Source organism: Dipodomys spectabilis, unplaced genomic scaffold, assembly GCF_019054845.1.
Source record: "Dipodomys spectabilis isolate Male_0828 unplaced genomic scaffold, ASM1905484v1 ptg000173l, whole genome shotgun sequence".
Lineage (NCBI taxonomy): Eukaryota > Metazoa > Chordata > Mammalia > Rodentia > Heteromyidae > Dipodomys > Dipodomys spectabilis.
In genome coordinates this window covers 10,747,685-10,775,340 of record NW_024870850.1, presented here as the reverse complement: position 1 = coordinate 10,775,340, position 27,656 = coordinate 10,747,685, and the positions used below count along the sequence as shown (strand labels likewise).

Below are 27,656 nucleotides of genomic sequence, written 5' to 3'. Positions count from 1 at the left end.
TCAATTCCAGAGCACAGATTCAAATTCAGCCTCCTCAGCCTCCTGTCTGTGTGGTCTTGAGCAAGTGGCTTGACCTCTCTGGGTTCTGCTTCCTCTTAGATAAGTGATATGGTAAGAATTTGGGCGGAGGGGAAGGTGGCTCAGTGGTAGAGTGCTTGGCTAGCATGCATGAAGCCCTGGGTTCCATTCCTTGGCACCACAGACACAGGAAAAACCAGACGTGGTGCTGTGCTCAAGTGGTAGAGTGCTTGCCTTGAGCAAAAGAACCTCAGGGACAGTGCCCAGGCCCTGAGTTCAAGCCCCAGGACAGGCGAAGAAGAAGAAGAAGGAGGAGGAGGAGGAGGAGGAGGAGGAGAGAAGAAGAAGAAGAAAAAAGGATCTGTGCCTCATGATGATGTTTGTTTGTCGGTTGAAGGGCTTAAACTCAGGGCCTGGGTGCCTTTCTGAGTTTCTTTTTGCTAAAGGCCAGTGCTCTACCACTTGAGCCACAGCATCGCTTCTTCAGGACGTTCCTGCCCAGGCTGGCTTTGAACCCTGATCCTCAGATCTCAGCTCCTGAGTAGCTGGGATGACAGCTCATGCCAGCCACAGGCGCTCAGTTGATGAATTCTTATAAATGAGGGATAGCGGGTCTTTCTGATTTCTCCCCCCACCCCGAAATGGCCCCCTCCAGGGCTGATAAAGGGGTGCAGCTGTGCTGGAGGAGACCATGGGCCTCTGGGAGGCACTTGGAGGCCCTGTCCCATTCGCCACCCTCTTCCTCCCTCCCCCCCCCCCCCAAAGCATGTAGCCCGTGGGGTGAGGTTGAGGTTTCCTATCTTTTCCTCAACTGCCCTGCAGTAAACACCTTAGAAAGTCACAGAAGCCAGGGCGCCGTTCCCCGCCGGGAGCTGGAGCACAGGGCGCATGCGTGCAAGTGTAAGTGTAGGAGGGGGAATGCAGTAGCAGGTGTTCTGAAGTCTGCGCTGTGTCAGTCACCGGCTGTGCGCTCCTCAGCCCTAGCCTGCCCACCAGTGGCAGGGTGGAGTTGGGATTCCAACCCAGCACCCGCTTGGGGCGGGCCTCCAGCACGGGGGCGGGGCTTCAGCACTATGGGCGTGGCTACAGTGGTGGGCACAGTTCCAGTGCTAGCGGTGTGATTCGAGCAGTAGGGGGCGTGGCTCCAACTCCAGGGGCGTGGCTACAGTGCTGGGCACAGTTACAAAGGTAGGGGCGTGGCTGTGTTGCTAGGGGGGCAAGAAATCCAGCGGTAGGAGGCGTGGTCCCCAGAAATGGGGCGTGGCCTCAGCGATGGGCATAAATTCCAGCGCCAGGGAGCGTGGCTCTGCTAGAGGCACGATTTCAGGGGTAGGAGGCGTGACTCCAGCACTAGGGGCGTGGCTGCAAGGGGCGTAGCTCCAGCACTAGGGGTGTGGCTGCTTCAGGGGGCGTGGCTCCAGCACTAGGGGCGTGGCTGCCTCAGGGGCGTGGCTCCAGCACTAGGGGCGTGGCTCCAGTTGCAGCTTGCCTGCCCAGCGAGCACCAGGCCCTGAGTTCAAACTCCCCAGTACCATCAAAACCCGCATGTGCTGGCCGCCCGTGGTTCACGCTTGTCATCCTAGGTACTCAGGAGGCTAGGATCAGAGGATCTCGGTTCAAAGCCAGCCTGAGCAGGAAAGACTGTAAGACTCTATTTTTTTTTTGGGGGGGGGGGTCCGGTCGTGGGGCCTGAGCTCTGGGCCTGGGCGCTGTCCCTCAGCTCTTCAGCTCAAGGCTAGCGCTCTACCACTTGAGCCACAGCGCCACTTCCGGCTTTTTTCTTTTTGCTTATGTGGTGCTGAGGAATCGAACCCAGGGCTTTATGCATGCAAGGCAAGCGCTCTACCACTGAGCCACCTTCCCAGCCCTGTAAGACTCTTATCTCCAATAAACGACTCAAAACTGGAAGTGGCACTGTGGCTCAAGTGGTAGAGCGCTCAGCCTTGAGCTGAAGAGCTGAGGGACAGCGCCCAGGCCCAGAGTTCAAGCCCCAGGACCGACAAAACAGCCACAAAAACTTTCCTCCTCTTCCTCCTCCTCCTTTTGTGCTCTTTATGGAACCCAGTACTCCCGCATGCGTTCCACCACTCAGCTGCACCCCAGCGCTGGGCCTGTCCTAGGATAGTAAAAGCCGGGCGCATGAGACTCTGATCTCCAACGACCCACCACACACACACACGCACGCACACACACACACACACACGCACACACGCACACACACGCACGCACACCACACACGCACGCACGCACACACGCACGCACGCGCACACGACGCACGCACACACGCATGCACACATGCACACACTCACACACACACGCACGCACACACGCACACGCACATACACACGCATGCAACACGCGCGCGCGCACGCGCACATGCACACACGCACGCACACACACACGCGCACACATGCACGCACGCACGCACACACACGCGCACACATGCACACACACGCACACACACGCGCACACGCACGCACACGCACGCACACCACACACGCACGCACGCACACACGCGCACACGCACGCACGCGCACACGCGTGCACACATGCACACACTCACATACACACGCACGCACACATGCACACACGCACATACACACGCATGCAACACTCACGCGCGCACGCGCACATGCACACACGCACGCACACACACACACGCGCACACATGCACACACGCACGCACGCACACGCACACACACACGCACACATGCACACACACGCTCACACGCCCGCAGCAGCTGGCCTGGAACAACATCAGGGCCAGCGCGGCTGCCCGGCCCCAGCCGCGCCCCTCCCGCCGGCGCCTCCACCTTCGCGTCGGCCGACCGCGCCTCTCACCTGGCGGCCTCCCCTTTAAGAAGCCCTCACCTGGGCTCACCTGGGCGCGGGCGCTTCCGCAGGAAGGAGGAAGCGGAGCCGCTCCGTCCCCGCCTCCCGGTCCTCCACCCGCCACCATGTCGGCCTCGGCCGTCTTCATCTTGGACGTCAAGGGCAAGGTGAGGCCGGGTGAGGGCCGAGGCCGGGCCGGTGAGGCCGCGCTCCCCGCCATCCAGGGGACCCCCATCCCCCCCAGCAGCCCTTGGGGAGCCCCCCTGGGGGAGGGGCGAGTGGAATCCAGCCTCCAGCAGTCGCAAATCCTGGGCCTGGGGCATGAGCCTCAGTTTCCCCTGTGTAAGGAAAGTGACACTCCGTGTGCAGCTTGGTCAGGATGTAAACCACCAGAGGCGTCTCATGAAGGGGCCAGGGCTTTCGGGATGGCCACTCCCCCCCACGCCACTCCCCTTTGTGCCTTTGAAGTTGGGCTGGTGACCAGGCTGGTGCAAGTGCTTGGCTGCGTCCTGATGGTGGTAATAAGCGGGTGGAAGGCGCTGTTGGACAGCACCTGTGTGCCAGCTATGGAGGCTGAAGCAAGATCCTGAGCCCAGGAGATCAGGACCAGCCTGGCCACATAGCGCCTTGGGGGGCCTTGTTCAGAAGGCCCCCTCAGAGGCCGGTGGCTCACACCTGTAATCCCAGCTACTCAAGAGGCTGAGATCTGAGAATCGGGGTTTCATGCCAGCCCAGGCAGGAAAGTCTGCGAAACGCTTTATTTCCAGTGCACCAGCAAAAAGCTGGAAGTGGAGCTGTGGCTCAAGTGGTAGATCACTAGCCTTGGGCACAAAAGCTCAGGGACAGCACTCGGAACCTGAGTTAAAGCTCCACAAGCAAGCAAGCAGTCAATCAATCAAGCAAGCAAGCCAATCTCCCCAGCTTGGTACTTTGAGTCAGCACGGGTTGGATTGGGTTGGATTGGGTTGGATTGCCTCTGACCAGCGTAGGCTGCAGCCATGAACCCTCCACTCAGGAAAAATAGATGTGACCGTAGCATCCAACTCACAGGACAGTTAACCCCTTTTAGCAAAGTCCAGTGTGATCGATCGATCGGTTGATCGATTGATCTGTGGGGGAGGGGTTTGAGATGGAACATATCAAGTACCCCCTGAGCTGCACTGCCCACCCCCCCCCACCCCAATCCTAAACATCCCCCTGTGTTGTAGAGAGGAGGAACTGGGCTCAGTGAGGATCAGATGTCTGTGCTGTGTATATCATGCTTATGCACCAGTGGGGAAACTGAGGCAGGCCGTGCTAGAGCTTTTGTCCGAGCTGCTCAGCTAGATCCTCAGAGTTCCCAGGGCGATGAGTGGGTTCCCCCTCCTCTCTGCCCGCCTCGCAGCCCCTGATCAGCAGGAACTACAAAGGAGATGTCCCGATGAGTGAGATCGAGCGCTTCATGCCGCTGCTCATGCAGAGAGAGGAGGAGGGCGCCCTCACCCCGCTGCTCAGCCACGGCCGCGTGCACTTCCTGTGGATCAAACACAGCAACCTCTACTGTATCCAGCCCAAGGGGTCTGGAGTCTGGGGAGGGCGATCTTGGAGGCCCAGGGATCAGAGAGGGTGGGCTAAGGACAAAATTTGCACAGCACCTGGGCTGTGCCTCAGGGTGTGTGCATGGAGGGGATTGTGGGTAAAGATGGGGAAGGTGGCAGGGGACAAAGCAGAGGCTCAGGGTTCTGTTTTGTTTGTGGGTGCCAGTCCTGGGGTTGGGACTCAGGACTTGTGCACTGTCCCTGAGACTTGTAGGTGCTCAAGGTTGGTGCTCTACCATTTACGCCACAGCTCCACTTGCAGCTTTTTGCTGGTTCATTGGAGATAAGCGTCTCACAGACTTTCCTGCCTGGGGTGGCTTTGAACTGTGATCCTCAGATCTCAGCCTTTTGAGTAACTGGAATTGCAGGCATGAGCCGCTGGTGCTCAGAATGGAGGCCTGCAGTGTGCCTTCCAGGGGAGACCCCACTTTTCCTTCACCTCCTGCTCCCCCTCACCCCCAGTGGTGGCCACCACGCTGAAGAACGCCAATGCCTCCTTGGTCTACTCCTTCCTCTACAAGACTGTGGAGGTAAGTCCTGGATTCTCATTGGCCGGCTGCCCTGTCTGTCTATCTGTTGTGCCCACCTCTTTCAGAAGCCCTCTTTCCCAAGCTATCCACCCTGATCGTTCCTTATGAGCATGTGCCTGGGAATCTTCATTTCTCCTCTCTCATCTGCTGCTTTAAATGTCATTTTTCCCTTTGGGCAAGAGCACCGGGGGATCCCTGAGACAGCGTGTGAGCACCAATCTGAGCCAAGAAGACTTGGGATCCAACCCTGCAGCTCCCCGTCTTGGCTGTGTGGACCTCTAAGAAATCACTGCTCAGGGCTGGGAAGGTGGCTCAGTGGTAGAGCGCTTGCCTTGCATGCATGAGGCCCTGGGTTCCATTCCTCAGCACCACATAAGCAGACTAAGCCGGAAGTGGCGTTGTGGTTCAAGGGGTAGAGTGCCGGCCTTGAGCTGAAGAGCTGAGGGGCAGCGCCCAGGCCCAGAGGTCAGCCCCCATGCCCAGCAAGAAAAACAAAGAAATCACTGCTCCTCTTTCTGTTGAGAAACTGGAGAAACTGGTTTTGATCATTCCTACAGTCAGGTGCCAGTGGCTCAGGGCTGTCAGCCTCGATTCTGAGGAGGCTGAGAGCTGAGGATCCAGGTTTGAAGCCAGCCCAGACAGGAAAGTCCATGAGGCTCTTATCTCCAATTTACCAGTTTTTTGTTTATTTTATTTATTTATTTTTTTGGTCAGTCGTGAGGCTTGAACTCTGGGCCTGGGCGCTGTCCCTCAGCTCTTCAGCTCAAGGCGAGCGCTCTACCACTTGAGCCACAGCGCCACTTCTGGTTTTCTGGTGGTTTATTGGAGATAAGAGTCTCATGGTCTCTCCTGCCCGGGCTGGCTTTGAACCGCGATCCTCAGATCTCAGCCTCCTGAGTAGCTAGGATTACAGGCGTGAGCCACCAGTGCCCGGCTGGCCTAGAACTCTTGATCTTCCTACCTTTATCTCTTGTTTGCTGGGATTACAGGTGTGCACCATCACACCAACCTAAAGGCTTGAATTCCAACTTCCACTGATCTTCCCCGCTCCCTGCACCTGTAGCCCTGTGCCGGTTGTGTTTTCTTTCTTTCCTCAGCTTGTTGGATCACTTTGGTTCCATATTGCAGACTTCCCTTTTTTTTTTAATTTAATTTAATTTTGTCAGTTGGGCTTAAACTTCGGGTCTGGGTGCTGTCCCTGAGCTCTTTTTGCTCAAGACTAGCATTGTGTACCACTTTGAGCCACAGCACCACTTCTAGTCTTCTGGTGGTTCAATGGAGATAAGAGTCTCATAGACTGGTCTGGGAAGGTGGCTCAGTGGTAGAGCGCTTGCCTTGCATGCTTGAGGCCTTGGGTTCGATTCCTCAGCACCACATAAGCAGGGGAAAAAAGTCGGAAGTGGCGCTGTGGCTCAAGTGGTAGAGCACTAGCCTTGAGCTGAAGAGCTGAGGGACAGCGCCCAGGCCCACAGTTCAGGCCCCAGGACCGGACCACCCCCCCCCCCAAAAAAAAAAAAGAGTCTCACAGACTTAGCTGGGTGCTGGTGGCTCACACCTATGATCCTAGCTACTCAGGAGACTGAGATCTGAGGATCTCGGTTGAAAGCCAGCCTAGGCAGGAAAGTCCATGAGACTCTTATCTCCAATGAACCACCAGAAAACCGGAAGTGGCGCTGTGGCTCAAGTGGTAGAGCGCTCGCCTTGAGCTGAAGAGCTGAAGGACAGTGCCCAGGCCCAGAGTTCAAGCCACAGGAGTGAAAAAAAGAAAAAAGCCTCTTAGATTTTCCTGGCTGGGCTGGCTTTGAACCATGATCCTCAGACCTCAACCTCCTGAGTAAGCTGGGATTACAGGCGTGAGCCACCAGCGCGGCACCCAGGCCATTTTCATTAGCTTGTGAGGACAGACCTTCCCCGTGGGCTTGCTTACTCCATCACTGCCGTCCTCCTGCTTGCTTGGTGCGTGGATGGCCGAGCGGGGACGGCAGCCGTGAGCCGCTGTTTCTGGGGGACCCCCAGGTCTTCTGCGAGTATTTCAAGGAGCTGGAGGAGGAGAGCATTCGGGACAACTTCGTGATCGTCTACGAGCTGCTGGATGAGCTCATGGACTTCGGGTACCCCCAGACCACGGACAGCAAGATCCTGCAGGAGTGAGTTGAGCGGAAATGGGGGGAGACCCCCCCTTCCCCCCAATGGGAGTGGCCCTCCCACTGGCCTACCCACCCACATCACCTAAGTCTAGACACTCAGTCTCCAGTGCTGTCTGGCCAGGTATATCACCCAGCAGAGCAACAAGCTGGAGACGGGCAAGTCCCGAGTGCCTCCCACGGTCACGAACGCCGTGTCCTGGCGCTCGGAAGGCATCAAGTACAAGAAGAACGAGGTCTTCATCGATGTCATTGAGTCTGTCAACCTGCTGGTGAGCGCCCTTCCCCCTCCGCGTGGCCTGTGGTGTGTGTGGGGGGGGAGGTCACGTGACTCTGCCCCTCCCGGGTCCACCCACAGGTCAATGCCAACGGCAGTGTCCTGCTGAGCGAGATTGTGGGGACCATCAAGCTGAAGGTGTTTCTGTCTGGAATGCCCGAGCTGCGGCTGGGTCTCAATGACCGCGTGCTCTTTGAGCTCACTGGCCGTAAGATTTAGGGGACCTCCTGGGGGGGGTACACAAGGGAGCCAGAGAATTCTGCTGGTGTGTGGGGACACCTCCCTTCTCCTCCCCGCCCCCTCCCGAACACACACACAAGAAAGTGCCGCCAGATGGTGGTGGCTCACGCCTGTCATCCCAGCTACTCAGGAGGCTGAGATCTAGGAGCATGGTTCAAAGCCAGCCTCCCAGGAAAGTCTGGGAGACTCTTATGTCCAATGAATCATCACCATGTGGAAATCGGAGGTGTAGTTCAAGAAGAAGAGTGCCAGCCTTGAGCAAAAAAGCTCAGGGACAGAGCCTGGGCCCTGGGTTCAAGCCTCAGAATGGGCACCAAAAAAAGATCGCAACCTGTTCTGGCAAGTGCAAAAGCCCCACCTGCTGGTCAAGGCTGTACTGCAGTGTGTCAGTTTATTATTGAGCATCTGGTGTTGGTGTGTTCTAGGTTCTGCTTTGGTTTTAAGAACCTCTTTCTCATGGGGGCGGGTGGGGGAGGGTGTGGTGGCTCACGCCTGTAATCCCAGGTACTCAGAAGGCTGAGATCTGAGGATCACAGCTCAAAGCCAGCAGGGCAGGAAAGTCTAGGAGACTCCTATCTCCAATGAACCACGAAAAAGCCAGAAGTGGCCCTGTGGCTCAAGTGGTAGAGCGCTTGCCTTGAGCTGAGGAGCTGAGGGACAGCACCCAGGCCCAGAGTTCAAACCCCATGACAGACCAAAAAAAAAAAAAAAGAACCTCTGTCTCCAGCCTCCTGAGAAGCTAGGATTACAGGCATGAGCCACCAGCACCTGGCTCTGATCTCTGTTTTTGTCAAACTTCTGATCCTCCTGTTTCTACACCCAAGTGCTGGGATTACAGGCATGTCCTACCAGGCACCTCAACATTCTAGTGGGAAGAGACACATTGATTGCCAGCGGGAGCCCCAAACTCTCTGGGGTCTCATCATCTCTCCTATGGTCTGATGAGGGGGCGGGGCTGGGGAAAAGCAGATGTGGAAGTCCCTGGCCCAGTGCCCAGGGTCACTCTGCGTGGTGGCCTCCGAGTTTCAGGCAGCAAGAATAAGTCTGTGGAGCTGGAAGATGTCAAGTTCCACCAGTGCGTCCGGCTGTCTCGCTTTGACAATGACCGCACCATCTCCTTCATCCCACCCGATGGTGACTTTGAACTCATGTCCTACCGCCTCAGCACACAGGTGAGACATGGGGAAACTGGGGAGGGGGAGGGGAGATGGCATCAGATCTGACAGAATGAGAATCCCTCTCCTCCTATCTGCAGGTCAAACCTCTGATCTGGATTGAATCTGTCATTGAAAAGTTTTCTCATAGCCGAGTGGAAATCATGGTCAAGGTAAGAGATGGTTATTACTAACTCATCAAACTAGGGGCCAGTGGCTCATGCTTATAATCCCAACTACTCAGGAGGCTGAGATCTGAGGATCAAGGTTCCAAGCCCAGCCTGGGCAGGAACATCTGTGATATTCTTTTTTTTTTTTTTGGTGGTGGTGGTAGGGCTTGAACTCTGGGCCCGGGCTCTGTCCCTCAGCTCTTCAGCTCAAGGCGAGCGCTCTACCACTTGAGCTACAGCACCACTTCCGGTTTTCTAGTGGTTTATTGGAGATAGGAGTCTCAAGGTCTTTCCTTCCCAGGCTGTCTTGGAACAGGCCATCCTCAGATTTCAGCCTCCTGAGTAGCTAGAATTATAGGTGTGAGCCACCGGTGCCTGGCACGTGATACTCTTATCTTCAGTAAACCACTCAGAAAAAAGCCAGAAGTGGTGCTGTGACTCACGTGGTAGAGCACTAGCCTTAGGCACGAAGAGGCTCGGGGACAGCGCCCAGGCCCTGTGTTCCAGCTCCAGGATGCCCAGGCCCTGTGTTCCAGCTCCAGAATGAGACAAAAAAAGATAAAAATAAAAACCAAACTAATGAAGCTGAGTGTTAGTGGCTCATACCTGTAATCCTAGCTACTCAGGAGGCTGAGATCTGAGGATCACAGTTGGAAGTCCAGCCTGGGCAGCAAAGTCTGTGAGACTCATCTCCAATGAACCACCAAGAAAAAGTCAGAAGTAGTTTAAGAACCACTTCCTGAGCCGTTGCTCAGGTAGTAGAGCGCCAGCCTTCAGCAAAAAGCTCCGGTCACTAGGTGCTGGGGGCTCACGCCTGTCCTCCTAGCTACTTAGGAGGCTGAGAGCTGAGGATCAAAGTTCAAAGCCGCCTGGGCAGGAAAATCTGTGAGACTCATCTCCAATAAACCAGCAGAAAACCGGAAGTGGCTCTGTGGTAGAGCTCTAGCCTTGAGCAAAGAAAGCTCAGAGACAGCGCCTAGGCCCTGAGTTCAAGACCCAGAACCCACACACACACACATACATGCACATGCACACACATGCACACACACGCACCCACACGCAAGGCCTTGTGAGGGGAGGCTGGGGTGCAGCTGGGCTCATCCCCAGCACCCCACATTCGGTATGCACAGAGGACAGGGCCAGAGTTGACCCGCGCCCTCTCCGCAGGCCAAGGGGCAGTTCAAGAAGCAGTCGGTGGCCAACGGCGTGGAGATCGCGGTGCCCGTGCCCAGCGACGCCGACTCCCCGCGCTTCAAGACCAGCGTGGGCAGCGCCAAGTACGTGCCCGAGAAGAACGTGGTCATCTGGAGCATCAAGTCCTTCCCGGTGAGTGAGTGGTGGCATGGCGTGGGGGGGGTCTGAATGGGGAGGCCATGGAGCCGGCGTGCGCATGCGCGGCGGAGGGGGGGGGGAGGAGAAAGGCCTCCTGCCAGCTGCAGTGCGCGTGCGCATGGAGGCCACCTCACCAGCCTGCGCATGTGCAGTGGGGGGAAAGGGCCTGCCAGCTGCCGTGTGCAGGCTACCCGCCAGCGTGCGCATGCGCGTGGAAGGGGAGGGGAAGTCAGGCTAGACTGTCCCACAGGGGGACACTGAGGCTTTGTGGCCTTTGCGCCTTTTTAGTGTGTGTATGGGAGGCAGTTGCGGGGACTTGAATTCAGGGCCTGGGCCCTGCCCCTGAGCTTTTGTGCTCAGAGACTGTGGCACTCTACCCCGTGAGCCACACCTCCATGCAGAGTCTCAGGGACTTTCCTGCCCCAGCTGGCTTCGAACCGTGATCCTCAGCTCCCAAACCTCCTGAGTGGCTGGGATCACAGGTGCGAGCCATCATGATCCTTTAGCTCCCAGCGTGGCAGGGACGGCCAGTGCCCACCACTGAAGGGCTGAGATGGGGCTGAGATGCTGGGGCTAGCCTTGGAACTTCAATCCTCCCGTTCCTGAGTCGCTGGGATTACAGGCAGGAGCTACCACACTGGGCAGCCTTGATTTTTCACATCTATGAGATAGACTGAGGACAGAGCCTGCTCTGTGAGGATGGTCTGGGGAAGGGTCCTGATGCCCCCCTCCTTCCCCCCCCCCACAGGGCGGCAAGGAGTACCTGATGCGGGCCCACTTTGGCCTCCCCAGTGTGGAGAAGGAGGAGGTGGAGGGCCGGCCCCCCATCGGGGTCAAGTTTGAGATTCCCTACTTCACCGTCTCCGGCATCCAGGTGAGAGTGGCGGGAAGAATTTCCCCGGGCGCCGTGGCTTCTCCGTCTCCTGCTCTCAGCTCAAGTCACCTGGCTTCCCTGGCTTGTGACCTCATGTCCCTAAATGGTCTTGCCCTGGCCACTCCCTGGGCACTGAGACCTTTTGTCCTGCCAGCCTGGATCCCCTCTTCCTCTCCCCCTGGCCTGGGCCCCCTCCACACCAGCCCCCCACTACCCAGGTCATCTCCCCCCCCACCTGAAGAATGTGTGCTGCTCCCTTGGCCCATGCCACCTGTCCCCAAACTGGGTCTGTCTGTCGCTCTTAATTGTTTTGATTTTTTTTGGGTGCCAGTCCTGGGACTTGAACTCAGGGCCTGGGCACTTGTTTCTGAGCTTTTTCACTCAAGGCTGGTGCTTTGAGGCCCAGCACCACTTCCGGTTTTCTGGTGGTTCATTGGATAGAAGAGTCTCATGGCCTTTCCTGCCCGGGCTGACTTTGAGCTGCGATCCTCAGATCTCAGCCTCCTGAGAAACTGGGATGACAGGCGTGAGCCACGGTACCTGGCTCCAAACTCTTTGTCTTTCTTCCCACACTCTGCTGCCTCTTTTTTCCTTCCAGGTCTGGACCACTCCCTTTCTCTCCCTGTCACGTGACCTCATTCACAACCCCCAGCACAGAGTTCCCTAATATGCCACATGGATTTCTGGGTTCACCTCTTACTCCCCACCCACCAATCCCTTTCCCTTCCAGGTCCGCTACATGAAAATCATCGAGAAAAGTGGCTACCAGGCCCTGCCTTGGGTCCGCTACATCACCCAGAGCGGTGGTAAGGCGACCTTTCATGCGCTAGAAGGGACTCGGGGCTAGTAACCCATACCTGTCCCCGCCCCCCCCCCCCCCAGCCCTTAGTTTATACATCTTGAAAATGGGGTCAGTGACTAAGATGGATGTCAGTTTGGAACAAGAGACTGAACTCTTAGCATGCCATCTGCTGCTTGCAAAATCAGCTTGAGCCATGGTTACACCACCTTGAGCTTTGTTAAATATTTTCCAGGATATCACGACTGCCACAGGACCTTTGCACATGCAGCATCCTCCATCTGGGGTGCTTTAGCTCAGAGAGCCACATGGCCTCACGTTAAGGGCCCAACATCCAATGCATGTGTGTGCATGCGTCGGTGTGTCGGTACTGGGGCCTGAATTTTGGGCCTCCTTTCTGTCCCTATCGTGTGACAAGCTCTTGCTTTTTTTTGGGGGGGGGAAGAGCCTCAGGGCTGGTTCTCTACTACCTGAACCACACCTCTTATAGCATTTTGGTTGTTAATGGGAGATAAGAATCTCACAGACTTTTTTTCCCCTTTTTTGCCAGTCCTGGGGCTTGAACTGAGGCCCTGGGCGCTGTCCCTGAGCTTTTGCTCAAGGATAGCACTCTACCACTTGAGCCACAGCTCCATTTCTGGCTTTTTCTGTGTGTGTGGAACTGAGGAATGGAACCCAGGGCTTCCTGCATGTTAGGCCAGCACTCTACCACTGAGCCACCTTCCCAGCCTGTCTCTCAGACTTTTCTACCCCAGCTGGATTCCACCCATGATCCTCTGTTCTCAGCCTCCTGAGGAGCTAGGATTACAAGTGTCAGCCACCAGCACTGACTAAAGGCCTTTTTGGTGGAGGCCATCCTCCCCTAGTCTCCCTATTTTAGTATTTGGGGGCCTTTCTACGCCCCCCTCGTCCCTTCATTCTTTGATGGTCCCTCATTTTTCTTCCCTGCAGATTATCAACTTCGAACAAGCTAGAAGGGAGAGGAAGGGGCGACTCTCAGGCCTTTCTCTCTCCGAGCCTGGCTGCAGATTTCGGGGGGGGGTAGGGGGAGTTGGGGAGGGGGCGTGCTGTGTGTGTCTGTGTCCCTGTGCTCCCGCCTGACCCCCCTTCCTGTACCCATGGGCCGGGAGGGACGATCGGGTTTCCTTACCCTAAATTTTATATGAAGAAATAGCGGAGGGGCTTCCAGCCTTCTCCTGGGTGCCTTCTTGCAGTGACCTGCCTTAGGGGGGGGCTGCTGGGGTCCCCCTCTTGCATTTTTAGAGTGTCATTAAAAGAAATCCAGCTGCTGCCCGTGTGTGTCTTGACTGGCGACTTGGGAGGGGGTGGCAGGGACATCCCCAAGGGCTAAAGAGGAGGCAGCACATACTACGTGTCTGTTTTTCAGGCTCCATCACCACGAATTCGGGAGATTGGGGCGGGGGATGGGGGTGGGGGACGGGCAGGGCCATCATTTCCCCTCACACACCCATCTCCAGCCTTCTCGGTCCCATCAGTGTGTTCCGTCCCTGGCCGCCAGGGGGAGACTGAACTCCTAAAATGTGTATCTGCGGCTCTGGGCGCGCTCCAGGTGGTTCTCTGGATCATAAAAGTCAAAAGTCGCCCTAGCCCACTGGACTTCGATCTGCCATAACTTCAGCCCACCAAGATCTCCCTTCCCAGCCTTCGCTCCCATTCCCTCAATTCGCCCACACCCACCACAGGGCCTTTGCATCGCCCAGCGGCCATCCGCGGGGCCCAGGGAAAATCTGGATCTGGGTGGCTCAGCCCGTGGCGGCCATCGGGCCTTTTTAGTTATTTTGATTCCCTTCTCATTTTAGGCTTGTTTTATTATTTTGTGCTGCTTAGCGCCTGAATTATGCCGTTGCTCTTGAGCACAGCAAAAGAACAAGTATGGAATAAAGCTTCCAGCGCGTCCCAGGCTCTCAGCATAAGTTTTTCGGGCTTGTTTTATGAGGAGGGGGAGCGAAAGAAGCGTAGAACCCCCGCCCGGAAGATCCACCCCTGCCTGCCGTCCTCCCCGGGCGCGCCGGGTCAGGGAGCAGCCCGCTCTACCCCGTCTCTGACCTTTTTCCCGAGTCAGTTAAGCCTCCTCTCTTTCCCGCCCGCCCGCCCGCCCGCCCCGGGAGTTTGAAAACTGAAAAAAACCCCGCCAGAGTCCGCGGTTCACCGGTCACCACGCTCTAACCAATCAGGAGCCGCAGCGCCTGCGCGGACTCTTGAAACTTCCCCAGTGACGCGCGTCCATTGGCCCGCGCGGGCCAGGTGGGCGGGGCGGTGGCCGGTCGCGGGCTGGGCTTGGACCCAGGCTCCGGCAACAAAGTAGCGAGTTTGTAAGAAAACAAAGGGCGGTGCTCGGAGGGGCGTGGCCAAGAGCGCGCTGGCTCCGCCCCCTGGGCCGCCGCCGCCACGACGGCGCAGTCTCAGAACTAACACAGTTCCTGCAATGGCTCATGGCGCTAAGTGCGAATTTTATAGCATTCCATTTTTAAAAGAATATTTTAAAGAACGAATGCTTGTACCACTTAGCCTGAGAAGAGTCGCGCGCGCGCGTGTGCGTGTGCGTGTGTGTGCGCGTCTATCCCCTGCTCTTGGGGGCGTGGCCTCGAGCGCCCTGACTCCGCCCCCTGCCGCTGGGCGCCGCCTCTGAGCGTGGAGTCCCTCAGGCTATTTCCTGCCCGCTGTGCATTGGTTTTCAGTTATTATTATTATTAAGAAATAAGGAGGTTGGGATGTATCTCAGTGACAAAGCATTTGCCCAGCAAGGGCAACGTCCTGGGTTCGATCCCCAGTACCGAAAAAGAAGAAAAAAACGCTTCTGCTTTACGTTAAAAACAGAAAAAAAAGGGTAGGCGGTGTGCCGGGGGCGTGGCCTGTCGGGGGCGTGGCGTGTGGCGCGCTGGCCCCGCCCCCGGCGGCGGCCGCGGCGGCGGCGGCGGCGGCCGCGCAGACTCAGAGCCGACTCCGCCCGTGGAGGAGGAGAAGGAGGCGGCGGGTGGGTGAGTTGCGGGGAGCGCCGGCCCCCAAGGGGCGGGCGGCGGGCTGGGCCTTGCGGGCGGACCGGAGATGGGGTTGGGCCTGGTTCCCGGCCCCTGTTGGGGTTGACAGGAGGGAGGAGCCGCTTGCGGGAGCGTGGGGCGGTAGGGGCGGGGGGTGGGGTTCGGCCTGTCCGTCGCCTGGGGAGCCCCGAGACTGGCGCACCGGGATCGCGGGCCTCGGGAGCCTGGCGGCGGCGGAGGCCGGGGAGAGGCGCTGTCTGGGGGCTCCCCTCCCCCCCGCACCTGGCTCTGACGCGGGGTGGCGCCGGGGCGGGAGGAGGGGGATCTTCGCAGACCCGCGGCGGGCGACATGCTGCTGGAGGAAGTCCGCGCCGGGGACCGGCTGAGCGGCGCCGCCGCCCGCGGCGACCTGCACGAGGTCCACCGCCTGCTGCACCGCGAGCTGGTGCACCCCGACGCCCTCAACCGCTTCGGCCAGACGGCGCTGCAGGTGAGGCCCGGGGCGCAGCGCCCCCGGCCGCTTCCCACCCCCGGCGCGCCCCCCGCGCCCGCTGCGGTCCACCTCCCACCGGGGGGCCTGGGCAGGTCCCCCCCGCGCCCGCTGCGGTCCACCTCCCACCGGGGGGCCTGGGCAGGTCCCCCCGCGCCCGCTGCGGTCCACCTCCCACCGGGGGGGCTGGGCAGGTCCCCCCCGCGCCCGCTGCGGTCCACCTCCCACCGGGGGGGCCTGGTCAGGTCCCCCCCGCGCCCGCTGCGGTCCACCTCCCACCGGGGGGGGCTGGGCAGGTCCCCCCCGCGCCCGCTGCGGTCCACCTCCCACCGGGGGGGGGCTGGGCAGGTCCCCCCGCGCCCCGCTGCGGTCCACCTCCCACCGGGGGGGGGCTGGGCAGGTCCCCCCGCGCCCCGCTGCGGTCCACCTCCCACCGGGGGGGGCTGGGCAGGTCCCCCCCGCGCCCGCTGCGGTCCACCTCCCACCGGGGGGGCCTGGGCAGGTCCCCCCCGCGCCCGCTGCGGTCCACCTCCCACCGGGGGGGGGCTGGGCAGGTCCCCCCGCGCCCCGCTGCGGTCCACCTCCCACCGGGGGGCCTGGGCAGGTCCTCCCCCCGCGCGGGCCAGGCTCCCGGGGCCCCTTCCTTAGGGAGCCGGTGGGGGAGGGGAGCGCCCCGCCACCCGGGCTGTGGGATCCCGGTTCCCCCGGTGGTTTTTCCACCCCGCCCACGAGTGAGGGGTTCGGCTTCTTTGTCACCTCCACCCCTCATCCCGTTCCTTGGGGACAGCTCAGGTGTCCCAGAGCTTGTAGTGCAGATCCGAGTCTCTGGATGGATGGATGGATGGATGGAAGGATTCTTCCCTCCCCGGGGAAGGTCCCACACACACACCCTCTTTTTTTTTTCTGAGGAAGGTGTGTGTGTGGGGGTTATCTGAAAGGTATCTAATTACTAGGTGGGCGTCTGTCTTGGTTTCTGAGGGCTGGGCGGTTTCCTGATACCTGTGGGTGTCCCCCCTGAAAATACACTGCCATATTGTATGCGGTCCCTATTCGGGGTAGTTGGGGGGGTTCTGTGGAGAGGGGTGTTTCAGAGCCCCTCCACCCTCTGCACGTCTTTTCCTCCCTTGAGAGGCCTGGCGGGTTCTTTGAGGGAGCAGTTTGCAGGTCCATAAAGGGTATTTTAAGATTTCCTGAGGATTTCTCTCTTTTTTTGGGGGGGTCAGAGTTGGTGGGTTCAGTTCCTTGAAAGTTTCCATAGGGTCCTCTCTCTCTCTCTCTCTCTCCCCCCCTCCTTTCTCTCCTTTATTTGTAACAATTCTGGGGCCTGAACTCAGAGCCTAGCTCCCACTTGGCCTTTTCTGTCAATGCTGGCTCTCTACCACTTGAGCCACGGCTCTGTACAGTTCTGAGATTTTTGTTTTGTTTTCTACTTTAGTGTTTCCTTGCATTCTGAAAGGTGTGACCGGCTGTGTGTGTGTGTGTGTGTGTGTGGGTGTGTGACTGTTCCCAAGAGACCTTGCTGTCTGACATCCTCCTCCTCCACAGAGGGACAGAGGGGTCCCCCACTCTCTCCACCTCTGCTGAAGCCACTTCTTCCAGTGACTCCTTTTCCAGACACCCCCCCCACACACACGGGGAGCCCTCTTGACTCCTTGTTCCCATGCAGGTGATGATGTTCGGCAGCCCCGCCATCGCCCTAGAACTTCTGAAGCAAGGCGCCAGCCCCAATGTGCAGGACGCCTCCGGCACCAGTCCCGTCCATGACGCGGCGCGCACCGGCTTCCTGGACACCCTCAAGGTCCTGGTGGAGCATGGCGCGGACGTCAACGTGCCCGACGCCACCGGGGCGCTGCCCATCCATCTGGCCGTGCGCGAGGGCCACAGCGCCGTGGTCAGCTTCCTGGCGCCGGAGTCCGATCTCCATCACCGGGACGCCAGAGGCCTCACCCCCCTCGAGCTGGCCCGGCAGAGAGGGGCGCAGCACCTGCTGGACATTCTGCGAAGGCACACGGTGATCCCACTGTGACACCCAGGGCGAACCCCTTTTGCGATGGGGGGGGGACAGGGGAGAAACACTACCCAGGTGTGGGGAGGGGAGGGGTTGCAGGGGGAGAGGAGGAGCCATTTGAGGCATTCTTGGTGTTGATTTCTGGCGTGCCGTGTGTTTTGGGTGGGGGGAACACGTTTCTCGTTTTGGTTTTCGCACCCCTTTTGGTGTGTTGGATTGAGAGGGGCTCCTACAAGCCTGCCGCCGCTTGAACGGTTCAGTTTCTCATTTAAAGCCCCAGCCCTGCAGTGAGGTCACCATCTCCAGGGATCTCTGGAACCTGGTGACCTTGGCTGGCAGTACTGGGGCGGGGGTGGGAGGTTGGGGGGGTGGAGGAAGGTCTGGAAAGTGTGGGTGTGCCTGCATCGGGCATGGGGGCTGGGAAGGGGAAGCCTTTGAAATCAAGAAAAGGAGTAGCAATGAGTTCGTTTCAGAGTTGGTGGGAATGGGAAGCTCTTTCCAGTCTCGTGTACAGCGATGAAAAGACCAAAAAAAAAAAGATTCTATTTATTAAGCTTGTTGGAAAACCTGTGTGTGCTAACTTAAATGTTTCTACCCATTAAATTAAGGTTTGTGTTTGATCCCGGCTTGGCTTCTGATTTGTGAATCCGGGATGGGGGGGTACCGCGTGTGCAGGGGGGAATTGAGCAGTGGGGGGTCGCCGATCGTGGGTGCTGGGGGGCGGAGGGGGGAGGGCAGGAGGGGGACGATGGTCCTTCCCCGGGCGCCCGGCTGAGTGAGCTGGGTGGGGCAGCGGTTGGCTCAGTCGGAACGGAAGGGAGGCAGGAAACCGCGAGTGGAGCAAGGGCCCCCAGATGTCAGCTGGGTGCCGGGAGCCCCGAGGGAGGGTGGGGAGGGTGGGTTGGGTGGCCGGCGGCCCCGGCCTTCCCCGAAGGGGCGCGGCCTCCGGGGCCCGGACTTGGTTCAAAAGGCCGAAGTGGGACCGGGAAGGGCGAGGGGGCGTGGCCAGCCGCGGCTCGCGTGGCCCCACCCTTTAAAACACCCGGCGACGGGCGTGGCTAGAGGTGGCCACGCCCCCGACGGGGCCGGCTTCGCGCGTGCGCGCTGGAGGCCAGCACCGCCATGCCGGAACCGCGCGGGTCGTCTTCTCCTCTGCGGGTGAACGCGGCTTTCGCCGCCCGCTACGGCCGCTACCGGGAGCGCGAGGAGCTGCAGCGGCGTGAGTGCGGGGCGCGGGGCGGCCGTCGGGGAGTGTGTGGGGGGCCCGGCTGACGGGGGCGCCCCGATCTGCGCCCGCAGTGAAGGATCGCTACGGGGACCGGGACAGCGGCGGCTCCGGCTCCGACTCCAGCGACGAGCTCGCGGTGCGCTTCCCGCCCCCCCCGTGTAAAAGCGGGGACCCCTTAACCTCTGACCCCTAAGGAAGTTCCCCCTTAGCCACCTGCTGTCTGCACCTTGTCTCTCCTGCCCTGGCCCCCCAATAGTTGTGCTGTCCCCGCCCCCACCCCCAGGTGGGTCCCTGCTACCAAAGCCCGGGCCGGGCTGCTGTACTGCGTGCGTGCAGCGCGACCCCCCACCTGCCCCCCACCTGCCCCCCACCTGCCCCCCCCTCCCCCCTGCCCCCACCTGCCCCCCACCTGCCCCCCCACCTACCCCCCACCTGCCCCCCCACCTGCCCCCCACCTGCCCCCCCACCTGCCCCCCACCTGCCCCCCCACCTGCCCCCCACCTGCCCCCCTGCCCCCCCACCTACCCCCCCACCTGCCCCCCCTACCCCCCACCCTGGGTTACCTGCCCCAGGTTATTCCACGCCCCCTTCTGACGCCGGCCCCGCCCCCTTTCCTGCTCTAGGCCTTTGACCCCCAGCAGGAGCGGGACTTTTATAGGACGCTGTCGTTGTTGAAGAAGAAAGACCCTCGCATTTATCAGAAAGATGTCACCTTCTATCAGAGACCAGGTCTGGGGTGCGGGCTGCTTTAGTCGAACACCTTACGGGGTGCTGGCCAGGGAATGAGTTGTGTTCCTTCTGCGGCGCGGGCAGTGGCTGAGGCTGTGTTCTGGAAGGGAGGTGATCCGGAGAGGCGTGAAGATGGGATGATGTGGGGAGTTCCATCCCGGGGTGCATTTAAATGCCGTGGGAAAGCTGAACACTCCCGGATGGAGCCGGCCCAGGCCTCTCTGTGTGGGCTGGCCCCAGAGGAACTGTGACCCTCTCCTGTCTGTAGCTGGGAAGTGGTGGGTAGGGGATTTGAACTCAGCCCTGCCCTGCGGGGTTCTCTTGCCAGGGGCAGGGCGGGAGGTGGCGGGTGACCGGCAGCTCTCTTCTGGTGGGTCCCCAGCATCATCTTCATCCTCCGAGAGTGAGGAGGACCCAGGGGCGTCTGAGAAGCAGAAGAAAGCAAAGCCCATGTACTTGAAAGACTATGAGAGGAAGGTCATCTTGGAGAAGGAAGGGTGAGAAGCAAGCCCCCCACCTTCTCGTGCCGCCCCCCCCAGAATTCCCAAGAACCTTGGGCCAACTACAGCTTGAGGCCAAAAAAAACAACAACTGGGCACCTGTGTCTCACGCCTGTCATCCTAGCTACTCAGGAGGCTGAGATCTGAGGATCACGGTTCAAAGCCAGCCCAGGCAGGAAAGTCCTTGAGACTTATCTCCAATGAACCAGAAGTGGCGCTGTGGCTCAAGTAGTAGAGTGCTGGCCTTGAGCTGAAGAGCTGACAGACAGCACCTAGGCCCAGAGTTCAAGCCCCACAACTGGGGGGTAGGGGGTGGGGGAACCAAGCCAGAAGCCCCTGGCTCCCACCTGTCATCCTGGCTACTCAGGAGGCTGAATTCAGAGGATCACAGTTCAAAGCCAGCCTGGGCAAGAAAGTCCATGAGACTCTTTTTTTTCTTTTTTGAGGGTCTGGTCGTGGAGCCTGAACTCTGGGCCTGGGCGCTGTCCCTCAGCTCTTCAGCTCAAGGCTAGCGCTCTACCACTTGAGCCACAGCGCCACTTCCAGCTTTTTTTTTTTTTGCTTATGTGGTGCTGAGGAATCGAACCTAGGGCCTCAAGCATGCAAGGCAAGCGCTCTACCACTGAGCCACCTTCCCAGCCCCAAGTCCATGAGACTCTTATCTCCAATGAACCACCAAAAAATGGAAGTGAAACTGTGGCTCCAAGTGGTAGAGCACTAGCCTACCACTCAGGGACAGTGCCCAGGCCCTGAGTTCAAGCCCCAGGGCAGGCACAAGGGAAACTAAAGCCCAAGATTCTACAGAATCAAGGAAACCCCTGAGAGCAAAAGCCTCCATGACCTCCCCGAACACACTCAGGTCCCCCCATCTCCCCAAATGCTAGAAAACACATTGAGCATCCAGTAAACCCATTGCCAAGTCAAGCTGTCGGAAGTTGAGCTGTTGTGATCAGGCGCTGTATTCTAAAGCTCTCCTTCCTTCCTACAACAGCAAATACGTTGATGAGGAGAACTCTGATGGGGAACCCTCCGACCAGAGACTCAAGGTGGGTAGAGTGAAGACTGGGGAGAGAGCTGGCGGGTTGGGGGGGGGGGGAGAATGGGGACGGGGGACTTGGGGGTAGCCTGAGGCCCACATCATTCTCTCCTCTACAGCAGAACTTGTCAGAGACTTATGTGGAAGAACAGAAGCAGCTCAAGGAAAGGTGAGCCTGGCCTTGGCCTGAGTGAGTGCCCTAGGGCCCAGGAAGTGATGTCGGGTTCAGGGGCGGGGCCAGGTCAGCAGAGCACCTGTGCCCGCTTCCTCTTCTCTTCTGTGGGGTTCACGTGACAGCACTGCTGGGCATTTGAGAGGTATGCTCAGGGCTGGCTCACCAGGGTTAATTTTGGGGTTCCAGCAGGGCCTGATCTAAGGCTGTTCCTTTGTTTTCTGTTTTTCTCTTTCAGTTTCCGGGCATTCATAGAGGACAGCGAAGATGAGGACAGCGCTGGGGACAGTGGCTCTGGGTTACTGAAAAAACACACTAAAACCAAGGAGGAAAAGGTCGGTTTTGTTCTGAGGCCTGGCTGGATGGCAAATAGGGAGTGTATCTGGGGATCCTGAAGACCCTTAATCTTGGCTTTCCCCAGGCCCAAGAAGAGGCTGATTATGTTGAGTGGCTGAAGGGACAAAAGGAGATTCAGAACCCTGAGTCCATGAAGGAATTGGTAAGTAAACTCTCCCATTCTACATCCAGCCAACCTCTTTCCAAGAAAGTGACGCTATGAAAGGTCAGCCAAAGGCACATCTGAGGCTGAGGCATAGCCCAGTGGTAGCGCATACACTCACCGCATACACTCATCATTCAGGATGCCCTGGGTTCCATCACTGGACTAACAGCCAAAAAACCAGCCTCCGTTTCTCTGTCTATAAAATGGTGGCTAATCTCATCCACTCTAGGCTGGACTTGAACTTTCAGTTCCCCAAGCCCACGGGGACTCATGCCTGTCCTTCCTTCTATGACCTGAGTCCTGTCTCCCCTCTTTCTCCTTAGGAACACCTCAAGGAATACTGGAACAACCCAGAGCTGGATGAGGGAGAGCAATTCCTTCGGGATTACATCCTCAACAAGCGCTATGAGGAGGAGGGAGAGGAGGATGAGGAGGAAGAGGAGGAAGAGGAAGAGTAAGCTACCATGATTACCTCATGGCACCTTTCCAAGGGCCAACTGGGAAGCCAAAGAGTCCCTTATATTGCTTGGATTTTGTTTGTTTGTTTTTTGCTGTTGTGGGACTTGAACTTGGGGCCTGTACGCTGTCCGTGAGCTCTTGTGCTCAAGGCGAGCGCGCTACCACAGCGCCATTTCCGGTTTTCTTGTGGTTCATTGGAGTTAAGAGTCTCACGGTCTCTCCTGCCCGGGCTAGCTTTAAACAGAGATCCTCAGATCTCAGCCTCCTGAGTGGCTGGGATTACAGGCGTGAGCCACGGAGTGGGGATCCCACCGCCCCCCCCCCCAGCCATGCCCTGTCCTGTCCCTCAGGGCCCCCGGCCCCCCAGTCCAGCTGGCTGTGGACGACTCCTCGGACGAGGGCGAGCTCTTCCTGAAGAAGCAGGAAGACTTTGAGCATAAGTACAACTTCCGCTTCGAGGAGCCGGATTCGGTCTCGGTGTGTGACCAGGGCTGGGGGTGTGGGAGGCCGTGGCCCCCACATTTCTGTGTCCAGAGGACCCCAATTCCTAGGGCCCCTCTGCCGCTCCCAGGTCAAGACATTTCCACGGAACATAGCTTCCTCGGTGCGCCGCAAAGACGAACGCAGGAAGGAGAAGAGAGAGGAGACGAGGGAGCGAAAGAAGAGGGTAGGGTTGGAGGGGAGGTGCGGGGGAGGGCGGGCAGGAGGGGCCCCAGCCCACCCATGGCTCCCCTCCCCTCCCCCAGGAGAAAGCCAGAAAGCAGGAGGAGCTGAAGCAGCTGAAGAACCTGAAGAGGAAGGAGATTCTAGCCAAACTGGAGAAACTGAGGCAGGTGACAGGCAACGACAGGCTGGGTCTGGAAGAGCGGGACCTAGAGGATGACTTCGACCCCGGCCGACATGAGCAGCTCATGCAGGTGCGTGCGCCTCGCCCGAGGCCAGGCCTGAGGAAGCCTGGCTGTACAGTCAGGTTGATTCCTGCCTGTGCAGCCTCAGAGAAGTGTCTTGACCTCTCTGGTGCGAACGCAGGGTTCTTCGGGGCTGTTGTGAGGATGTCCCCAAGGTTTAGTTGTTGTGTTTTCAGGGAGCAGTGGGTTCCCCTACAAAGGCATCTCACTTGATGATGGGGTTCTGTTCTGATAAACTGCAAATGATCACATCCTTCATGTGAGATTTTTGGGGAGGCTGAGGAGGATCATGGGTGGAGGCCAAGCCTGGGCAGAATAGATCACAAGGCTCTATCTTGAAAATAACCAGTGAAGACAAAGCCAGGGATGGGGACCTGGTTCAGGAGGTAGAGTGCCTGCCTAGAAGCCTGAAGTCCTGAGTTCGAACACAAATAGCATTCAAAAAAAAAAAAACTGGACTGGGGAACATGGCATAGTGGTAGCCTGCATGAAAAGTCCTGGGTTCGATTCCTCAGTGTCACATACACAGAAAAGCCCGAAGTGGTGCTATGGCTCAAGAGGTAGAGCACCAGCCTTGAGCAAAAACAAGCTTAGGGATAGTGCCCAGGCCCTGAGTTCAAGCCCTAGAGTGGCAAAAAAAAAAAAAAAAAAAGGCTTTCCACCATCGTGTAATTGGAAATCCCTAAATCAGAAACTTCTTTCTTTTGATGTGAATGGTGCTGTTTTTATTTCTTTTTTGAGCCATTAATATTTATTGTACTTGGAGGAACATGGCAGCATGTCATGGACTCAGGAAGGGGGGGCTGTGTCCAGAGCGGGAACTGCAGGCACCTCAAAGAGGCCCCTCACCCCGCCAGGGAGCCAGGGAAGCCCCGGAGGATGCTGGGTAATTGCTGAGGGAGGTGGGTGCCAAGCTTCTCAGCCTGGAGCTGTGGCTTCTCATCTGTGGAGAGAGTTGCTGTCACTCAAGGATGGGAAGGAGAAGGAATCAGGTGGGCTGCCCACAGCCGGGCATATAGTATGTGCTCAATTAATAATCCAGCGCACGCCTGTCATCGTAGCTACACGGGAGGCTGAGATCTGAGGGCTGAGGTTTGAAGCCAGCCTGGGCAGGAAAGTCCGTGAGACTCTTATCTCCAAGTAACCAGCAAAAAAGCTAAAAGTGGTGCCATGTCGGCCTGGGGCACAGGGTGCAAGCCGGGAGCTGAGGCCTGTAGGGTGCTGGTGGGGAGGGGGGGGGAGACGGGCCCCTGTTCCCCGCCCTGCTCACCCCAGCCTGGCCGCACAGAAATGCTTCGGAGACGAGTTCTACGGCGCAGCGGAGGAGGAGAAGCCGCAGTTCGAGGAAGAAGAAGGGTTTGAAGGTGAGCACAGCCAGGCACCCGCTTCAGGGGTGCAGAAGGCTGGGCCCCCCATTTTGGGGGGATACCCCTCCTCACCCCACCTTTCTGTCCCAAGCAGATGACTGGAACTGGGACACGTGGGCCGGGGCTGGGAGCAAGGAGGAGCCACACTGCGAGGACCCTGACTTCAACGTGGGTGCCACGGGGGGGGGGGGGTAGGGGGGCAGGGGACCCCAGGGACAGGCCCGCAGTGACCCATGTGTCCGGCAGATGGATGCGGACTACGACCCCCACCAGCCCCGCAAGAAGAAGCGGGAAGCCCCCGCCACGGGCAAGAAGAAACGCAAGACGCCCTTCGCAGCGGCCGTGGGGCAGGAGAAGCCGGTGTTCGACCCCGGTGAGGCCTGGGGGGCCCTGGGGCCACGGGGACTGTGTAGGCCCGGGAGCGAGGCGCCGACCCTCTGTCTCCCTCTGTGCAGGGGAGAGCACCTTTGAGCAGTACCTAGACGAGTACTACCGCCTGGACTACGAGGACATCATCGATGACCTGCCCTGCCGCTTCAAGTACCGCTCCGTCATCCCCTGCGACTTCGGGCTCAGCACCGAGGAGGTCAGGGTCCTGGAGGGGGGTGGGGGGAGTAGGGAACCCTGGGGTGCCCCCCCCCCCCCAGGAAGATCCAACTCTTGTCTGATGAGCCACCAGAGTCTGCCGGGCACTGGTGCTCATGCCTGTAAGCCCAGCTACTCAGGAGGCTGGGCGCTTGTGGATCACAGTTCAAAGCCAGTCCAGGCAGGAAAGTTAGGGAGATTTTATTTTTATTTTTTTTTTGGTCAGTTGTGGGGCTTGAACTCTGGGCCTGGGCGCTGTCCCTCAAGGCAAGTGCTCTACCACTTGAGCCACAGCACCTCTTCCGGTTTTCTGGGGGTTCATTGGAGAAAAGTCTCAGACTTTCCTACCCGGGCTGGCTCTGAACGGGATCCTCAGATCTCAGCCCCCTGAGCAGCTAGGATGACAGGCGTGAGCCACCAGCGCCCGGCTTCTCTTAGCTTTTTTTTTTTTTTGTCAGTCATGGGGCCTAAACTCTGGGCCTGGACGCTGTCCCTCAGCTCTTCAGCTCAAGGCTGGGACTCTACCCCTTGAGCCACAGCGCCACTTCCGGCTTTTTCTGCTTATGTGGTGCTGAGGAATCGAACCCAGGGCCTCATGTGTGCAAGGCAAGCGCTCTACCACTGAGCCACCTTCCCAGCCCCTCTCTGAGCTTTTTCTTACTCAATGTTGGTGCTCTACTACTTGAGCCACAGCTCCACTTCCAGCTTTTTGGGGTTAATTGAAGATAATCTCCCTGAGGTCAGGCACCGGTAATCCCAGGCAAACCTGTAATCCCAGCTGCTCAGGAGGCTGGGTGCTTGTGGATCACAGTTCAAAGCCAGCCCTGGCAGAAACATCCGGGACTCTTATCTCCAATAAGCCAATAGAAAACCGGAAGTGGCGCTATGGCTCAAATGGTAGAGCGCTGGCCTTGAGCTGAAGAGCTGAGGGACAGCGCCCAGGCCCAGAATTCAAGTCCCATGATCGACCAAAACAAAAGAAAAAGCTAAGAGATAGTGTCCAGGCCCTGAGGCTATCAACAGTATGAGGTTGCCTAAGTGCTTTAACCACCAGTGCCTCAGTTTCCCCATCTGTAAAAAGGAACCAATAACAGCCCATCCCTGCCCTGTGTAAATGTTGTGGTTCCTGAGGGCTCAGAGTTGGGGTCCTCCCCTCCCCCCTGCAGATCCTGGCCGCTGACGACAAGGAACTGAACCGCTGGTGCTCGCTCAAGAAGACCTGCATGTACAGGTGAGGGCCGGGCCGGGGTTGCAGGTTCCAGCCCTGCCCCTGCCCAGGGCATCTGATGACCTCTGTGTCCCGGGACCCACAGGTCGGAACATGAGGAACTCCAGGACAAGCGAGCATACAGCCAGAAAGCCCAGAACTCCTGGAAGAAGAGGCAGATCTTCAAATCCCTCTGCCCAGAGGAGTAAGTATGGCCGGGGGCGGTGGGGAGGATGGGGGGAGCGGCACATGGTGGCCCACTTGGCTCACAGCTGTGTGACCCTGGTGGGCAAATTATATCCATCTCTGGATAGGATTCTTAACTATGAAACAAAGGTAAGGGCTGGGAAGGTGGCTCAGTGGTAGGGCACTTGCCTTGCATGCATGAGGCCCTGGGTTCGATTCCTCAGCACCACATAAGAAAAAAGCTGGAAATGGTGCTGTGGCTCAAGTGGTAGTGCGTTAGCCTTGAGCTGAAGAGCTGAGGGACAGCGCCCAGGCCCAGAGTTCAGGCCCCACAACCGGACCCAAAAAAAAAAGAAACAAAGGTAAGCTGGGTGCTGGTGGCTCATGGCTGTCAACCTAGCTAGCTATTCAGGAGGCTGAGATCTGAGGATCGCGGTTCAAAGCCAACCCAGGCAGGAAAGTCCCTGAGACTCTTCAATGAACCACCAGAAAAACCGCAAGTGGTGCTGTGGCTCAAGTGGTAGAGGACTGCTAGCCTTGAGCTGAAGAGCTCAGGGACAGCACCCAGGCCCAGAGTTCAGGCCCCACCACCAACCAAAAAAAAAAAAAAAAAAAGTATAGTTTCTAAGTTATCTCGCTGTTGAACCTTGAGCGAGAAAAACCATGTGAAGTGTTTAAAATAGGAGACAGGCGCGGTGGTGCCGGCCTGTATCCCAGCTGCAATAAATGAGCCAAGTCCCATTTCAACAAGACAAGCCAGGTGTGGCGGCACACGCCTGTAGTCACAGCTGGGTGGGAGGCCTGGGTAGGAGGATCTAGAGTCTGAGGCTTGTCCTGGGCTGGGGAAGTGGTTCCGGTGGTAGAGAACCCTCCTGACTTACACGAGACCCTGAGCTCAGGCTCTGGTAGCAAACACAATACAGTCAAGGAATTCGTTTGAGAAGGGGGGACAGGGGCGGAGGCACAGGCTGGCTCGGCTGAGCCCCGCTGTCCCCCCGCTAGGCCGGAGCCCCCCGCGGACGGCACGGGAACGCCACAGAGGGACACGGCCTCAGTTCCCGACGGCGCGGGGAGGAAGCGGCCGCGCCCTGCGAGCCCCCCGGGACAGGAAGCGGAGGCCCCGGGGTCCCCGGGCACGAAGCCCGCGCCCCAGGGGCGGCGGCGCGGCAGGAAGGCGCGGCTGCTGGGCCCCACGGTGACCCTGGGCGGCCGCGAGTTCAGCCGCCAGAGGCTGCAGGCCTTCGGGCTGAACCCCAAACGCCTGCACTTCCAGCAGCTGGGGCGGCGCGGGAGGCGGCCGCGGGGACCCCGGGGGCACCCCTGAGCTGCGGGA

General features: G+C 58.7%; 3 protein-coding genes across 6 annotated transcripts; all 3 read left to right on the top strand.

Moving 5' to 3' along the window:
- The first annotated feature begins 2,908 nt into the window (after window positions 1-2,908).
- Ap1m2 (adaptor related protein complex 1 subunit mu 2) lies at window positions 2,909-13,223 on the top strand. 2 transcript variants are annotated; one of them, XM_042693870.1, is made up of 12 exons: window positions 2,909-3,017; window positions 4,235-4,391; window positions 4,890-4,957; window positions 6,974-7,104; window positions 7,226-7,373; window positions 7,460-7,586; window positions 8,642-8,790; window positions 8,874-8,945; window positions 10,110-10,268; window positions 11,023-11,148; window positions 11,879-11,954; window positions 12,899-13,223. In XM_042693870.1, exons 1-12 carry the CDS (start codon window positions 2,976-2,978, stop codon window positions 12,919-12,921), a joined length of 1,278 nt encoding a protein of 425 aa, XP_042549804.1. In that variant the 5' UTR covers window positions 2,909-2,975; the 3' UTR covers window positions 12,922-13,223. The 2 variants fall into 2 exon arrangements, with proteins under 2 accessions (XP_042549804.1, XP_042549805.1); XM_042693871.1 differs by having other exon boundaries at window positions 2,911-3,017; window positions 8,648-8,790.
- On the top strand, window positions 3,799-18,064 carry Cdkn2d (cyclin dependent kinase inhibitor 2D). 2 transcript variants are annotated; one of them, XM_042693874.1, is made up of 3 exons: window positions 3,799-3,804; window positions 15,266-15,436; window positions 17,103-18,064. In XM_042693874.1, the coding sequence occupies exons 2-3, from the start codon at window positions 15,296-15,298 to the stop codon at window positions 17,460-17,462; spliced, it is 501 nt and encodes a 166-aa protein (XP_042549808.1). In that variant the 5' UTR covers window positions 3,799-3,804; window positions 15,266-15,295; the 3' UTR covers window positions 17,463-18,064. The 2 variants fall into 2 exon arrangements, with proteins under 2 accessions (XP_042549808.1, XP_042549807.1); XM_042693873.1 differs by lacking the exon at window positions 3,799-3,804 and having other exon boundaries at window positions 15,095-15,436.
- Window positions 18,065-18,542: 478 nt separating this feature from the next.
- Window positions 18,543-27,655, top strand: Kri1 (KRI1 homolog). 2 transcript variants are annotated; one of them, XM_042693808.1, is made up of 19 exons: window positions 18,543-18,663; window positions 18,744-18,808; window positions 19,296-19,401; window positions 19,784-19,898; window positions 20,893-20,947; window positions 21,060-21,106; window positions 21,348-21,444; window positions 21,531-21,608; window positions 21,935-22,065; window positions 22,421-22,547; window positions 22,642-22,737; window positions 22,817-22,987; window positions 24,267-24,342; window positions 24,440-24,513; window positions 24,592-24,718; window positions 24,801-24,931; window positions 26,097-26,161; window positions 26,244-26,342; window positions 27,326-27,655. In XM_042693808.1, exons 1-19 carry the CDS (start codon window positions 18,567-18,569, stop codon window positions 27,645-27,647), a joined length of 2,079 nt encoding a protein of 692 aa, XP_042549742.1. In that variant the 5' UTR covers window positions 18,543-18,566; the 3' UTR covers window positions 27,648-27,655. The 2 variants fall into 2 exon arrangements, with proteins under 2 accessions (XP_042549742.1, XP_042549741.1); XM_042693807.1 differs by having other exon boundaries at window positions 21,057-21,106.
- Window position 27,656: the final 1 nt, after the last annotated feature.

Bases quoted from the DNA above. Each gene is read 5' to 3' on its own strand.
- Ap1m2 (XM_042693870.1), top strand. From the start codon at position 2,976: ATGTCGGCCTCGGCCGTCTTCATCTTGGACGTCAAGGGCAAG. The intron at 3,018-4,234 runs GTGAGGCCGGGT...CCCGCCTCGCAG, and splicing joins TCTTGGACGTCAAGGGCAAG to CCCCTGATCAGCAGGAACTA. The intron at 4,392-4,889 runs GTATCCAGCCCA...CCTCACCCCCAG, and splicing joins CAAACACAGCAACCTCTACT to TGGTGGCCACCACGCTGAAG.
- Cdkn2d (XM_042693874.1), top strand. From the start codon at position 15,296: ATGCTGCTGGAGGAAGTCCGCGCCGGGGACCGGCTGAGCGGCGCCGCC. The intron at 15,437-17,102 runs GTGAGGCCCGGG...GTTCCCATGCAG, and splicing joins TCGGCCAGACGGCGCTGCAG to GTGATGATGTTCGGCAGCCC.
- Kri1 (XM_042693807.1), top strand. From the start codon at position 18,567: ATGCCGGAACCGCGCGGGTCGTCTTCTCCTCTGCGGGTGAACGCGGCT. The intron at 20,948-21,056 runs GTGGGTAGAGTG...TCTCCTCTACAG, and splicing joins CCTCCGACCAGAGACTCAAG to CAGAACTTGTCAGAGACTTA. The intron at 26,162-26,243 runs GTGAGGGCCGGG...CGGGACCCACAG, and splicing joins AAGAAGACCTGCATGTACAG to GTCGGAACATGAGGAACTCC.